The following is a 15132-nucleotide window of genomic DNA, read 5'->3' as shown; positions in this document are numbered from 1 at the left end:
TGTATGCCAGTTTAGCCATCCTAAGACGGCCGCCCAAACCGACATGTGCATTGACAGCAGTGGTCACCACTCACCCCTTTGTGACTGCCCCAGCAATGGCCACACCCCTAAGACTCAGACTTATAAATTGGAAAATAAGATGTTAATAAACCTGTTTTATTATAGTTTTATTTTACAAGTTTTGAGCCTGCTGGTGGAGGGGGGCGACGCTCGTCCGCCATAATGGAGGAGACGCCACTGGTAATATGCAGCAATTGGACTACTTTATTTTTTACCATTTCTGCAGTGCTTTTAAGTGATGTGGGAAAAACACTGACTCATATCTACCACAATTTGAAGAATGTTGAAATGGACTAAATTGCATAGTTTCAAAGTAGGAAAAGATGTTTATTCGAAGTATACCTTTGTTCGCCATGGCGAGACACTGATCTGAACATTCGGGTAAATGCTTGTCTGCAGAAATTGAAGAAACAAATATAAGTTATAAATTAATATAAGCATTCAAAGAATAAACCTCTATTTAATACATATTAACAGAGAAATGGTAGGGTTGATGTATACAAATATTTATGAAATAAAAATTGTGATAGAAACAAATAACATGCAAATGTTTACAATCTCAGTTATTCCATATTGTTTCCTGAATTCTGTATTCATCACAGTAGTTACATAACTGAAATCAAACAGTGTCATAGTGACACACATTAAAATACAGTCACATTTAAATTCCATAAATGCATCAAATCGCTATGCCAGAACGCATAACTTGCCCAGCATGGGGCTGTGTTTCATAGTGTGAGTTGATTTGCAGAAGGTGCACTTGAATACCTTAATACTATTTTCCTCTTTTCTTTTACATGCAAATCTCAAACCTGAGTTTTGATGACACAAATTCTTTTGTTATGTTGTGTCATAGTATGTGTGTTTTTATAGCGGGCTAACTACCCATGAGGGTATCCATACACTCTGTAAAAGGCGTGTGAGGCCAGCCTTGAGGGTTTACTCGAAAAACCAGGGGCCTTATTTATGAAGGCCTTGCGCCGCCGGTGCGTCACTTTTTCCCATTTTAAAAGTGGCGCACCGGCGGCGCAAGGCCTTCATAAATAAGGCCCCAGTTCCTCAGCTTCCTGCAAAAGTGAAGATAGGATGAAGCTCGGAATAATTGTGGGAGATTGTTCCAGGCTTTAGGGGCCAGGTATGAGAGGGCCGGGCTCCCTGCTTTGCTTTTGTGCATGCATGCGCTGTGTGCTATTGAGATACCGGCAGAGATTACGTGTCTGGACGGTTGGTGGAAGTGAATGTTGTTGTTCAGGTAGGCACCTATAAAGGTGTGGTTGAGGAGTTTAAAGCATGAACATTTGTGCCAGTGCTGTTCCCTAACGTGTGGTGTGCTGCGGGATGGGGGTGGGAGGTTGACAACTAGTATAGCTGCTACATTTTGGATGGTCTGCGGTCTTCTTGTGAGCTGGTTAATGACCTCAGCGTACAGGGTGTTTTCATAGCGCTGCTGCTAGTGATGAGGGCTTGGATGATCATTTTCCTTGCATTGTCTGGTAGCCACGTTAAGATTTTGTTCTGCATCCTTTGTGTGTTGAAGTAGGCCGAGAGCACTGCGTTGACTTGGGCGGTGGTTGATTTACTCCTCTCTGCAAGGCCACCCCCAAACTTTTTGCCTTCAACCTCCCTATTTTCTGAAACCGTTTTGATGGCTTTTAGGGCTATGTACACAATACCACTGCTGACTAGTTCTAAAGTGCTTGTACTCTTCCTCTAAAACATAATAAAATTAGCTTATACCCAGCTGGCATATTTAATTTAGTTATAAGTCCCTAGTAAAGTAGTACCAGAGGTACCCAGAGCCTGTATATTAAATGTTACTAGTGGACATGCAGCCCTCATTGTGCTACCCACTAAAGTAACCTTTTAAAACATATCTCAGGCATTCCTCAGCAGCCTGTAGTGCAGTTTTAAACTGCCATTTCAAACTGGCAAAATAACTCTTTTGGTAAGTCTAAACCTTGCTTTCAATACATAAAGTCACCCTTGGGTTAGGCCCTAAACAACCTGTACAGCAGGGGGAGTGTATTTAAAAAATTGGACATGTGTTTTCAAGTTTTAAATTTCCGAATTAGTGAAAAATTAAGCTGTATAATTTACATCTATTTCTTTTGTCTTCTAGGTCCAGTTTGTGGTCGTCCCACCAGGCCACTCAGTGGAAACCAAAACACAGGTAAGAGTTAGGTTCTGTTTTCTACCCCTCCTGCGCTTCCTATCTACTTCTCTATACTTTATTCCTGTTGTCTTCATTTCTTTTCTTTCTGTATATTGTAGTTGCCTCTGTCTAATCATTTATCTGGCAAGCGCACTTACTAGCTTCTGTAGAGAGCCATCCTGTACTTTGTTGCACTTGTAACACACCTCAGGGCGGGCTCACCCAGAGGAGATAAATGAACAAGGAAAGACCACTTGGGGTCTTTCCAACCACACTGCATCACTGTGCAAGTGTCCATTTAATCTGGGGATTCAGGGAAAGGCCCATGCACACAAGGGACACCCAATACACTGTCGACAAGTCCAGTACTGGACCCGCACATTGCCGGCTCACCTGCTGCTGCCGGTGCTGCTGCGCAACCCGCAGGCCAACATCACTGTGTGGCAGATCGCCCCCTCAGTGGCTGACTCGCCTGCCACATCGACGGCCACGAGCCCCCGCCATCCACGAGGACTGCATTGTGCGAGGACCCCAACTGAAACCGCCTGCAGCACCCTCAACACAGGCAGTCAGGTGCCGCTCTGCTGCTCAGCTGGTTACTTTTTCGTCGAGCGCTGGCCCCGCCCTCCTCACCGTACGTGCACAGTGGGCCATGAGAGGCCTACTACGCAAGGTGCTGGAGCGCTGAAGATCGACACCCACAAAAGAGGTGATCGCGCAATGCCCCACATGGCCCTGAGGGGGCCGACTGCCTGTAGACATGGGTCGCCAAATATAAAACAGAGTGAAATAGCACATAGCATGGTGCCAACACTACCAAACACTGCAAAGGAATGGACAAAGAAGAAGGAGCACACAACCTTCACAGTGCATGACACATCTCAGAGACATTCAAGTAAGAGAGGTGTCTGCCATACACCTGGGGATCTGAGTACCTGGGATCTCCCAATCATCCCAGCAACACCCACCAGCCTCACTGCCCTGCGAAGAGGCAGGGAAGACGAGTCTGCACGAAGCTCGGTGGAAGGGATTGCACCATGGCAGACTATGCAGACTTCAGAAAGGTTAATCAGGCCAAGCACAAAAGGGAGGAAAGTGGAATACAGCATGATAGCCACCTACCACGAGGGCGCCTCCTCAAGCAGGTGCAGATGCACTGCACCACCCCAACACCACAGCTATGCCACAGTGATGCTGCCTCCCTCGTTCAGCGAGCTTGCAGACCCCGCGACTTCCGCCTCCCACTCGAAAGCCTGGATAGGGCACCTCAGCCACTACTTCTGAGGCATTAGGGAGACAGACGGGACAATCAATAGATCTCTGCTTATGCACTATGAAGGGGGAGAACTCTACGATCTTTTCCAAACATTTCCAGACACAGGGGATGAGGATGAATTTGAGGCTGCGATGCCGGCTCAGCACCAGCACTTTGACCTCTAACTTTACCCAGACTCTGAGTGTTTCAAGTTGCAGCAGACCAAACAATCTGACACAGAGACAGTTTACATGTTCTATGCCCGACTGAGGCAGTTAGAGAGCACATGTACATTTCCAGATCAAAGGGAATAAATAAGAGCCCAGATTATCCAAGGATGCACCTTGGTGCTACAATAGCGGCTGATCCTTCACCAGCCAGGGATGTCACTGGATGACATCCTCATACTGGCCAGGTTACACGAGCTATCAAACTCTCATACTGACAAAATGGAGGCAGCACTCAACAAGAATGCTACCACATCCTACACTCCACATCTGGCCCAAGTTGAGGAGAGAGTTGAGGCGTTTCAAAGACACCCAAACCCACCCTGTGCCATCACCAAGACACAGACATGTGGACCCTGTGAGAATATCGGCGCCGAACAACCAATGACAGGTCCCTGTTATGCAAAAAGAAAGGTCTGCCCCTGGCGCGGGAAACAAAATCACTTTGCGAGGGTGTGCAGGAGCGGGAAATCATGGTCAGCCTTTGAAAGACCACATGGCCTCACACCCAACATCAGGCAACTATCTATGGAAGACCACCTCACACAAGGAGAGGATGCACCACCCGGAGCTAGGTTCAACACAGAGGGGGTAGACAGCAACATGTTCATCATATCCTTCACAGGCCATGCCGACAAGCGACGGCAACCACCACCCACGTGCCCTATTCAAGTGGCTGGCTCGACGGTGCAAGCACTGATGGACACTGGGGCCTTAGTAAATGTCATGGACTCTGAGCAGTATGTTAATGTATATACAAAGTATATATAAAGTATATATAAAGATCCATATATAAAGTGTTAATGGAGCGAATTAAGTTAAGCTAGTGGATGTGCGCTCTAGTGATGGTCATATCTAAATATGCTTCTTTAAATAAAAAGTGCTGTCAAACTCAATAGAACTTAATTTCCCTTAAATAAATATTGCCAAAAAGGTTTGACTTATAATTGAATATGCTGAGATGCTTTTTTGCACACAGTCACTAATTTGTCATACCATGAATTTAGTCAGTCATCCTTCAACCTTTCACGTATGTATCAGTTCATCAACCCATTGACTCATTCTTGCGTTTACTGACTCACCCAGACATTCACAATAGCACACAATGAAGAAGCTCTAAGTATTGGCTTTGTTGTAATTTGTGAGTGGTCTAAGTGCTCTCTGAATTTGTGTGATCTGATATGATTTGTGAGTGGTATGAGCCCTTTTTGACGGTGCAAGATTGTTATTGTAGTGTGACACTACTACCTGTGCGGGGTGTGAGAGATGTGTCCTAGTGTGAGACCCACACTACACGAGGCATGTGATAGCTGTTGGTAGTGATACTAATTTGTGAGAGTACAAGAGTGCTGAGTTTAGTATGTATCTGCGGGTTTGCGAGCTGTCATTTGCTTGTCACTGCCAGTCTGTGAGAGTCTGAGATTTGACTATTGTGTGAACCTGTTATTCAATAAAGGACGTAAGAGTGCTTTTGATAGTATGAGAGTGCTGTTTATTTTATGAGACTGCCTTCGTGTGAGGCATGTGATAGGCTGTTAGTTGTGTACACATTTCACTTTCATCCCAATGAGTTGAGGGAGCTTAAGCAGGAGATAATCAGAAGATTAGGGTTACAATTCAGTCCTCAATGTCTTTTTAGTATTCTGGAGGGTATTTCCTCATTATCTAAAGACTGCTTGTACTCCGTAAGAGGGGAAAGTTAGGAGAAACATATTTCTTGCGTTCATAGGTCTTAGAAACAGCTAGGATACATTTTAATTACACTTGCGGAACTTTGGTAATTTTGCATAACAATATTTACGTGAAATTACAGAGTATGCAATTACGCCACATTGCGCAATATCTGGGAGAAATTTAAGTGCAAGTTGTTTGGGTCATTTATGAACGAAAACAGCATTTTTGGCAAATTATTTCCCCGAGTGGACCGTTCAAGTAATTTTTGAGAGCAAAACTACAAATCTGAAAGCTAATGGAAGTGTTTTGAATGCAAGAAGCAATACTTTCAAAGTGTGTGGTCCACTAACATTTCAGGTACATTTTTCCCTGAGTGGACTGCTCTGGTAAAGTTGTAGCACAAAACTACAAATCCCGATTTTTTTTCTAATGCTGGCAACTGGAACTTAACTCAAAATTACATTTTCGACCTGAAATTGTACATGAATGGACTGTTGAGGTAATTTTTCGAGTGTATGTTGCATTCCGCGTAATTATACATAATTTGCATAATTGTGTTGTAATTTCGAATTATTAAGCTACAGCAAATGATATGAATTTTGCACACCGGCAAATTTAAACTCCATGTACATTTTACATTTTGAAAATCTTGAATAGACCATTTACATTTTAGGTATTTACATTTCAAAAGGTTTATTGCCTCCAGAAAAAAATATATAAAGAGAATTGATAATAGCTCTGTGGAAAGAAATTTGAATGGTTGTGCTATATATCGGTTATTCTGCGGGTAAATGCTTAAAAACCACACTGTTTCCTATCGGAAACCCAGAAGTGGAAATGGGACAAAATATCATGTGATTGAGGGATACAGATTGGTTAATTTACCAACAGACATTGTTGTGTGCTAAAACTCAAGACAATAGTGTGTCCTGCTGTATGGCAGGGACACTGTGCTGCAGGTCATGGAAAAAAAGTGAATCAACAAATCAATCAAACAGTTGAAACATTAGGGAACTACTTGAGAGTTGGCACAAACAAATATAACCAACTAGCAGCCTGTCCCGACCTTGTCCGGGAGCAATCAGGCTTCCCCGACCCCCGCCTGCCCCGACATTGTCCAGCATTTCGGGCCCCCGCCCGCCCCGTCCCCCGCCTGCCCCGACCCCCGCCTGCCCCGACATTGTCCCCCGGAGCCTTAAAAAGGCGACATATGATAGTCACAGCAGTGCACTATAATGTAAAACCGTCTCACTGTATTGCAGCTATTACTCCAGCCTTCGCCTGGAAATTACCATTTCCATGTGTTTAGAGTGGGGATAAACCGATCCAGATTTCCTGGCTTTCCTTCGGGCTGCTTGCTTTCCCCGTCCCCGCCCGCCCCGTCCCCCCCTGCCCCGACCCCCGCCTGCACCGACATTGTCCCCCGGAGACTTTAAAAGGCAACATATGATAGTCACAGCAGTGCGCTTAGGGCTGTTTGCTTTCCCCGTCCACATGAAAAGTACCACGAAAAGAGGGCACATTTAAACACGGCTCCGAGGTTGACGGATCACTTTCGCCTGTGGGGTCTTTTTGAGCGGGGTTTACCCTTGACGGAGCTCGGTGTGCCGAGATTCCAGCATGGTAACATAATGCCTGCGTGTCAACCTAATGACCCTTAAAGCTGAAACGCGGAAACGCTGGCGCTCTGCAGTTAAATTTCCTGAGCTGTTATGAATGTGATCGCAGTAGTTTGAAGCCTTACATCACCCCATCCCGGGCCTGCCCCGACCCCCGCTGCCTTACCTCAGCCGTCGCTCCTCAGTCCACCGCTCCTCGCCGCTCGTCACCGCTCCTTCCCAGTGCCATGTCCGCCGCTCCTGGACGCCGTTCCTCCCCGTGCTCCTGATGTCAGCACACAGGTCGCGGCCGGCACTACTTCGAGGGGACTACTTTTTTTATAATGTAAATTTTTTAAATATAACGTATTTTTAACATTATATAGCCTATGTCCATCTGCACGCCCTGAGGATTCCAACGATGTATCGGGTGTGTGGATTGGCGCTGTGGTTCCAGAGTTTACCCGCCTCAAAGCATCAAAGTTCTTCCTTCATAATAGTAGTATAGATTGAGGAAAGCATAGAATGTTCCAATGAGAATAACACTTCAGTTACCTTATGTTGGTTACCGACATGTTGTGGGATGTGTATTTTATTCCTATTGATAAAGCACCTCCAAATGCTCCCAAGTCATCTTGCCATAAATATTTAGGGACCAAATTACACAAAAATATTTCTAACTTACAGCTGATTTACACCTTTAAATAGTTGTTACATACTTTTGCATAAATGATAGTGTTCTACCAAACTGGAGGTTTCATTATGGGCCTGCCCGGGGGTGCGTAATTGGAATGATTAGAGAAAACCCTTTACAAATGTAGTCTACATGTGGTCCACACACACTTAGTTGTAACGCTTTGATATTTACAAACATCTATGATTTGAATACTGAAGTTTAACTGTTGCAGAACAAGTGGGACGGAGCACCAGTCACCCCAATTTTGACAGGGAGCAAGGTAGAGGAGAAAAGAGCATGTTTCAGTCATTTATTTATAACTAAGAGAATAATTTTTTTTCATTACTAATTTAAAAAAGTATTTCCTAAGCCTAAACTGGTGCATTTAGAGCCCTGTCAAGTTTATAAACATGTCTCACCATCTTACAGAGAAAAACTGGGCCACAGACAATATACAAAAGGGACAATGGAGACCTTGCCAGTAACACTTTACAAAATTGAAAAGTTCCAACAGAGGGGTTAGCGTTCTTCCCATGCCATCAATGTATATGTGGCCAACCTGAAGTGCGCATTTTTCCCTAATCCAAGATGGTGGAAGGTAGTTCTTCCAGGAAAGGGGCAGTGTAAAATTCTGTGATACCCAGAACTCTTTGCCTGGCACCTGTGTATTTGTTGGTTTTTATGCACTGTCATTACGGCTCACAATCAGCTACCCTACTGTATGCACCCTTATTGGGATTCTTTCATTCTCCTTTAGCTTCCTTTTGGTGTCTATCTACTGCTCTTGCTGCAATTGCATTCCAGTGACCTGCCCGTACCGATCCTGCTCACAGGTATGTCTCTTGCTCGCTTCATTATCTTCTCTAAATCTACCAATGCTGTTTACTCTCACTGAAGGTGATGTTTCATTCGCAACCTACAGTGGTGAATATAACAAATAGTGCAATATATTAACTAGTGTTGAGCTATATCACTGTATCTAATATTTACTGTATCTCACCATAGGTGATGGATGAGTACAAAGAGAGTGATGTTGTCCTCTGAAGTCTTCAAGGCTGCTCCTATGTTTCTCCTTTCCCTGTGCTTCTTATCTCTTTCCCCAGTGTATTTTGTGTAGGGCTTACTTAGAATTAGATACTTGTACTCAGCTTCAAGGGGAGTGGTCAGCATTTATGTTACTAACTCTGGACATTCACAAAATAAACACATTTATGGGCATGAAAACAGTTGTTGGTGTCTTTGTTTTGTGAATTCCACTCATGTAGGACTGTTAGTTATAACAGTCATAGGTGAAATCTGTTTTAGCAGGGTAGGTAAGTGAATACCTCAAGAGAGGGAACTTAAGAACAGACGCAGGCCCTTGCCCAGAGATTAGAGTACCGTGCACTATGTCAAAAATGTGGCAGATGTCCCAGAAGCAATATTACAAGTGCACAATTGTCAGCGACACCTTAAATAAGGCACACAGGCCATCTGCCAGATTGTGATGGTAGAGCGTCTACAAACATGTTAATAATTTAAGAGAGTTATCAGCTACACTTGATTTTGCAAATCCTGCAACCCTCAGTCAACCAGATATCAAAGATACCTATGAATTGGATGTTCTTCATCATCTACTAGTACTTTTTTGTAATTGTCAGTCTGGTTTTAACTGTTGCCACTACGTTTAGCAGCCCTAAAACAATATTCCATGGTTCATTCATATAGCTCAACTTTGATGATGCTGACTGAGAGCTACTTTTATGAGCAGGACTAGTTCAGAGTCTTCTTTCGACAACACTGCATTGGATGGCTTATTAAGTTGATAATCAATCAGGGTTCTTATAGAGCATGGCTAATCACCCGTTAGGGTCTCAAGGCACTGAGGGATGTGTTCTGCAGTTCAGTCGAAGAGCCAGGTCTTGAGGTCCTTCCTGAATCGAGGCAGTGAGGGTGATTGCCTGAGATGCAGAGGAAGAAAGATCCAGGTCTTTGCAGTGCGGTAGGAGAAGGATCTTCCTCCAGCTGTGGTCTTGTGGATCCAGGGGTTAGTGGCTAGGGCCAGGTTGGCAGAGGGGATGTGTCTAGTGGGAATGTATAAGGAAAGATGGTATTTGTGTTTGAGATATGCAGGTCTAATGTTGCGTAGGGCCTTGTAGGCGTGCGTGAGGAGATTGCAGGTGATTATTTTGTTGATCAGGGTCCAGTGGAGGTTTCTCAGGTGATCAGTGATGTGGCTGCGGTGAGGCATGCCCAGGATAAGTCTCGCAGCAGCGTTCTGGATTCTTTGCAATTTCTTTTGGAGTTTTCTCTACTCAAGTTTGCTGCTGATAAGTACCTGGGTGACAGCTCGTCTGGACTCAGGGGGGATCCAGTTAAAAATATTTTTAAACAGGTATTTTGAAACAGGTGGAGTGTGTGTAAGCAGGAAGATGAGACAGCATTGATTTGGCGGTTAATTGAGAACGAGGAGTCAAGGATGATGTACGTTTATGTGCGTGGTCGGTGGGTGGGGGGGTTCTCTGAGCACTGCGGGCCACCATGAGTTGTACCCGGTGGAGGGGATGGTTTCCAGGATGAGGAATTTGGTTTTGTCAGAGTTGAGTTTGAGGCAGTAATCCTTCTTCAAAGTGGTAAATGCTTTCATCCTGTTGCGTAAGTTGTTCTTTGCAGCTGTAGGTCCGTTGGTGAGGAAGGGAATCAGCTGGGTGTCGCTGGCATAGGAGACAATGTTTAGTCCTTGGTTTCTGAAAATGGCCGTCAGAAGCGCCATGTAAATGTTGAAGAGGGTGTGGCTCAGGGAGGAGCCCTGAGGGACTACTCAGCTGATCTCTGTAGATTCTGAGGAGAGTGGTGAGAGCCTGACTCCCTGGGCTCGGCTGGTGAGGAGGGAGAGAATCCACTATAAGGATTTGCCATGTATGACGGAATTGTAAAGTCTAGCATAGTGGGTGTGGTGAGAGATGGTGTCGAAAGCGGCAGAGAAGTCCAGGAAGATGAGGGCTGTGCATTAGTCTCGGTCAAGAAGGTTGCGGATGTCGTCTGTTGCGGCGAGGAGTGCATTCTTGGTGCTGTGGTTGCTTCTGATGCCTGATTGGGAGGTGTCCAAGATGTGCATTGTTTCGATGAATTTGGTGAGTCGGGTGATGATGGCCTTCTTGATGACTTTGGATGGGAGAAGAGAGATGTGTCTGTAATTCTTGAGGTCTTTCTGGGTTGGCAGAGTTTTGTTTTTAGCAGGGGTTTGATTTCTGCGTATTTCCAGTCTTCTGGGAAGGCGGTCGATTCAATAGAGTTGATGGTATGGAAGAGTTCTGAACGATGGTGGCACTGGCTCAGTTGAAGATGGGGTGTGGGCAGGGTTCTGAGGGGCCTCCAGAGTAGATGGTCTTAATGATCCATAAGGTCTCGATGGTAGTTCTCCAGTTGAGCTAGGTTGGCTGGGATATGGAGTATTTGGGTGCAGTGATTGCGAGTGGGTCCTGCATTGTGAAGCTGTCATAGATGTCTGTGATCTAGCAATGGAATAAGGTGGCGACATTGTCTCCAAGAGCTTGCGAGTGGGCGATGTCAGTGGCATTTGTGCTGGTTTTGGCAAATTATTTGATGACAGTTAAGAGTTCTATGCTGTTGTGTGGCATTGGTGTTGGTACGTTCCTCTATGGCAGTTTTCTTTGTGGGTCTGATGAGGTGGTGCTGCATGGTGATGGTGGTTTTGAAGGCTGTGCAGTCTGCTGGGGACTTGGTGCTCCTCCATCTTCTCTCGATTCATCTGCAGGTGACCTGGACTCTTGGAGGGAAGGGAGGACCAGACGACTTTCTCGGTGAGCTGTTTGCCAGAGAGTTTCCAGAGGGGTGCAGTGTGTTGGCGCAGTCGGAGATCCATAAGTGGAGGATGCATGCTGATGTGTTGGTTTCTATGGAGGTCTACGATGGTGTCTTGCGGAGGGCAGTGGCGAGTTGATCTTCAGAGACCTTGTTCCAGCTTCTGCACGATTAGTGGTGAGCGCAGTGGTATTGGGTGGGTTTGGTGAAGGAGAAGTGGATGCAGCAGTGGTCAGTTCTAAGATGAAAGGAGTTCTAATAATGCGTCGCCGTAGTATGATAGTGATGTGAGGCAAATAAAATGATTTTACTTTTGTTCATTTTCTTTTGCATATTTACTTCTAGCTGGGAAAGCTAATTGTTTACAACAAAACAGGTATTCATAGTACTTTGTCCAAGCTCTGTAATCCACTTTTGTTAATGCAACATTCCCACTTTTAAGCGTTCCAAAAATATATGAGAGATTTTTCCCAAAAATAATACAGGAGTGAAAATATAATAGTAAATAGGCCTCCTGGACTGAATAGTTGAACTTTTCGAAAGTATTCTAGGATTGGAGTAAGAATGATACATTTGACCTCTCAGTGTACACCACGCCCACTACAGCCCTGAGTCGAGGAACACAAAAGACAGCGTGACTATTTATTTTTAACAATTACCCAGAATATTGTTTGGTTTAGTTTCCTTATTCTATGACCACCTGTTTGGGCACTGTTTTTAATGATCTTATAACCTGCAAACATATTTAAGACTAGCCATATTGGTAATATGAGTAAGAAAAAAAAGGAACACTACTTCTTCCTGAAACGTATCACAAGGTGTGTTTCTAAATTCTTTTTACCTCTTTTTCGCCAATGATGTTCTTTTCCTCGTAAAGTGGATTCACAAACCCGCAATCTAAAGTTTCTTGCAATTTCCTGAAAAAATGCAAACAGACACAGTTTTTACTAATTATTAAAAAGCAACAAAACTGTTTAAATTTAATGCAAGATTGTAGTAAATTATGGCTAAAAATTATTCAAAAAACCCAAAACAGAGAATAGATTGTGTTCATGTAATGATTTGACATTATTGAATCCAGTCTATATGTCATTTGAAGATTTTGGAGGTCATATATGGATTGATTCAGTGGGATCTTTTGATATGCTGATGTGTTTACTCCTGGATACGACCATATTTCATGATGTTTACTGTTCACGTACTTCCTGGTATGTATGCAAATGACAAATTTACATTTACCTTCAAAATGTTATGCTAGGACTTTTGAGAAATAAATTCCTTATTCCATAGCAAAACACTCTCACCTGTCAGGAAAGTCATTTTAACACGCAGTTTAACAGTTGGAGCCATTTGTACGTTAAAATTCACAGTAGAATGCACATTCTCACCATAATCCTTACCAGTTTGAAGTCTCGAGCAAACCCCAAATTAACCAGTGGCAACCCTCTTGTAGCTTGGCACAGAGTAGTTAGGCGGATTTTAAGCTGCCTGCAATCTCCGCTCACTGCTTGCTCCGACCCCGGTCCACCACAGCTGTTGCTGCTTGTGTGGAGGGCGGACCGGCAGAGCGCGACACGCCCCCTTGTCACTCTCAGGCGGTAAGCACATAAAGAGCCTTTGACTGGGACGCGCGGTGCTGTGTAAGTCGCGTTGCCTCTGGCTGTTTGCTTGGGCACTAAGGTGTCATTTTAAACTCGTTTTTTGCACTTCGGGAGAATTTTACTTACCTGTGATTTTAAGCTGCTTGCAATCTCCGCTCGTTGCTCACTCCGACCCCGGTCCACCACAGCTGTTGCTGCTTGTGTGGAGGGCGGACCGGCAGAGCGTGACACGCCCCCTCCTCACTCTCAGGCGGGAAGCACATAAAAGAACCAATGCATAGGACGCGCAGCGGACCCGCGCAGCGGGCGCGCCAAAGGCAATCCCATTGAAAGGGCGAGATTTTGATCGATACCTTATATCTATTGATCCAAACCTCGATCTGGTCGACTGAACCTTTGTTGCCTGTCTGTGAGGAAAGAAAGTGCACCTATTTCCAAGCCAGTTCACCCAATAAAAGACTCTGCTCCCAAAGATCACAAACAACTTCTAGCTTTCAAAAGTTTATTGTAAAGAAATGATAAGCTGCAAATACAGGCATCTCAGAATGAGATTCACGAGATACACAGGTCCAATTACATACATGTGCTCTCGAAAAGCCCTCAGACGAGCAACAGAAATCACTAACACAAGTTCTAAGAATAATAAAGCTATCAGCATAGACGCATATCTCTCCTTCATTTAGGTTGGAGGAAAACGCAAAGGTTAGGCTGTCCCTACCCTGCTCTAGATGGTATCCCTACTTAACCAAGCCCCAACCTAACAAAGGTGTCAGCAGTGAATGACCCCCAAGGGAAGTCACTCACTCTAAGTCTCTTGGTGAAAACCTATAGTTCTCCAGTCATGACCCCTCTCTGCCTACCCATCCGCTCTCTAAAGGGTCCTCAGGTATCTGCTCTAACTCCACCCAGGGGTGCTGTCCCTAATACAAAACAGTCAACAACATTTGAGACGCCCCTTGCGGAACGCCTCTCACGTGGTGCAACTTCTGGCTTTTTCCATGATGCTTTGTCTTGGGCCTCATACGTTAGAGTTGACCTTGCTTCTCAGACTCTTCTCCGGCCCGCTGATACCCCTCAAACATTCCGGAACCCTCCTCCATGTCTAGGCCGTCCACTGAACAGACCTCTATTCATTCATTTATAATTGGATCCCCCCTCTTCCTTTGCAGACAGATATCTGTAGCCAAGAACCCAACTCTCATAGACTTCTAAAAAGAAAAAGCTTGCAACATTTCTCAGCCCAGACATGTACGTATAAATCAACGTTAAAACATTTCAGGCCTACAATATTTCTCATTATGACTATAGCATTCAACTTCTTCATTAATTAGCATGTTAATATTCTTATTCTATTATTCAATAAACATTTCTATAAATCATGGCCCATTTAATGCGATGACCAAAACATTAATACAATCTGTGTCGTGAAAAGAAACACCTTCCCTTTTAGCTCCAGCTATGGCCCTGAGGCCTACCACGTTCTGCTTTTAACCACATACCATCTTATGTTTTAGCAGCTATACGACATGGATTCAGGAATAATCACATCTAATAAAATCATATAATGTCACACATTTCTGTATTAGTTCCACTTCTACTTAAATCTCTACATTAGCTATACATTTAGAATATATTTGCAGATACTATTAGCACTCATGGCATTTCTCCTCATGATTTGTGCTTACTACAGGTAAGTGTGATGTACTCATACATTTAAGTCAGTTTGCGCTCTCTCAGTTCCCCCCTTTGATGACCTCTCGGGGTCATCACTAACATTCAGACTGCAGTTATTGCTGGCATTCTCTGCGCTTCCAGAGCCCTCAGACTCCTGTACTGATTATCTTGTATGGCAGCCAATCTCTGCAGCTGCTCTCTTTGGGCCCTTTCTGACCTTCTTGCTCTGTACCATTTGAATACCCTCACCAATCCCCACAATATAATCCCACAGATCAATATTATGATGATAGGCTTTAGGATATACCAAACAAAGCTTTTGCCTAAGGTGGAAAACCACCCTCCAACTGTACTCATTCCGTGGCCCACCTTTTCCCAGACATTTTCTCTACTCAAGTCTTCGATCTCCTT

At 44.4% G+C, this 15132-nt stretch overlaps 1 protein-coding gene across 1 annotated transcript in view; it reads right to left on the bottom strand.

Annotated features, from left to right (window-relative positions):
- MALRD1 (MAM and LDL receptor class A domain containing 1) overlaps positions 1–15132 on the bottom strand; it is a 2679189-nt gene that overhangs the window by 12845 nt on the left and 2651212 nt on the right. The window contains exons 34-35 of the mRNA XM_078663745.1: positions 12288–12363; positions 403–453 (exon numbers count right to left, since the gene is read on the bottom strand). Coding sequence (XP_078519871.1) covers positions 403–453; positions 12288–12363 — 127 coding nt within the window. The remainder of the gene's footprint in view (positions 1–402; positions 454–12287; positions 12364–15132) is intronic.

The sequence above is a fragment of the Lissotriton helveticus genome, chromosome 10, assembly GCF_964261635.1.
Source record: "Lissotriton helveticus chromosome 10, aLisHel1.1, whole genome shotgun sequence".
In the NCBI taxonomy this organism is placed as follows: Eukaryota; Metazoa; Chordata; class Amphibia; order Caudata; family Salamandridae; genus Lissotriton; species Lissotriton helveticus.
This window is presented reverse-complemented; position numbering and strand designations above follow the sequence as displayed.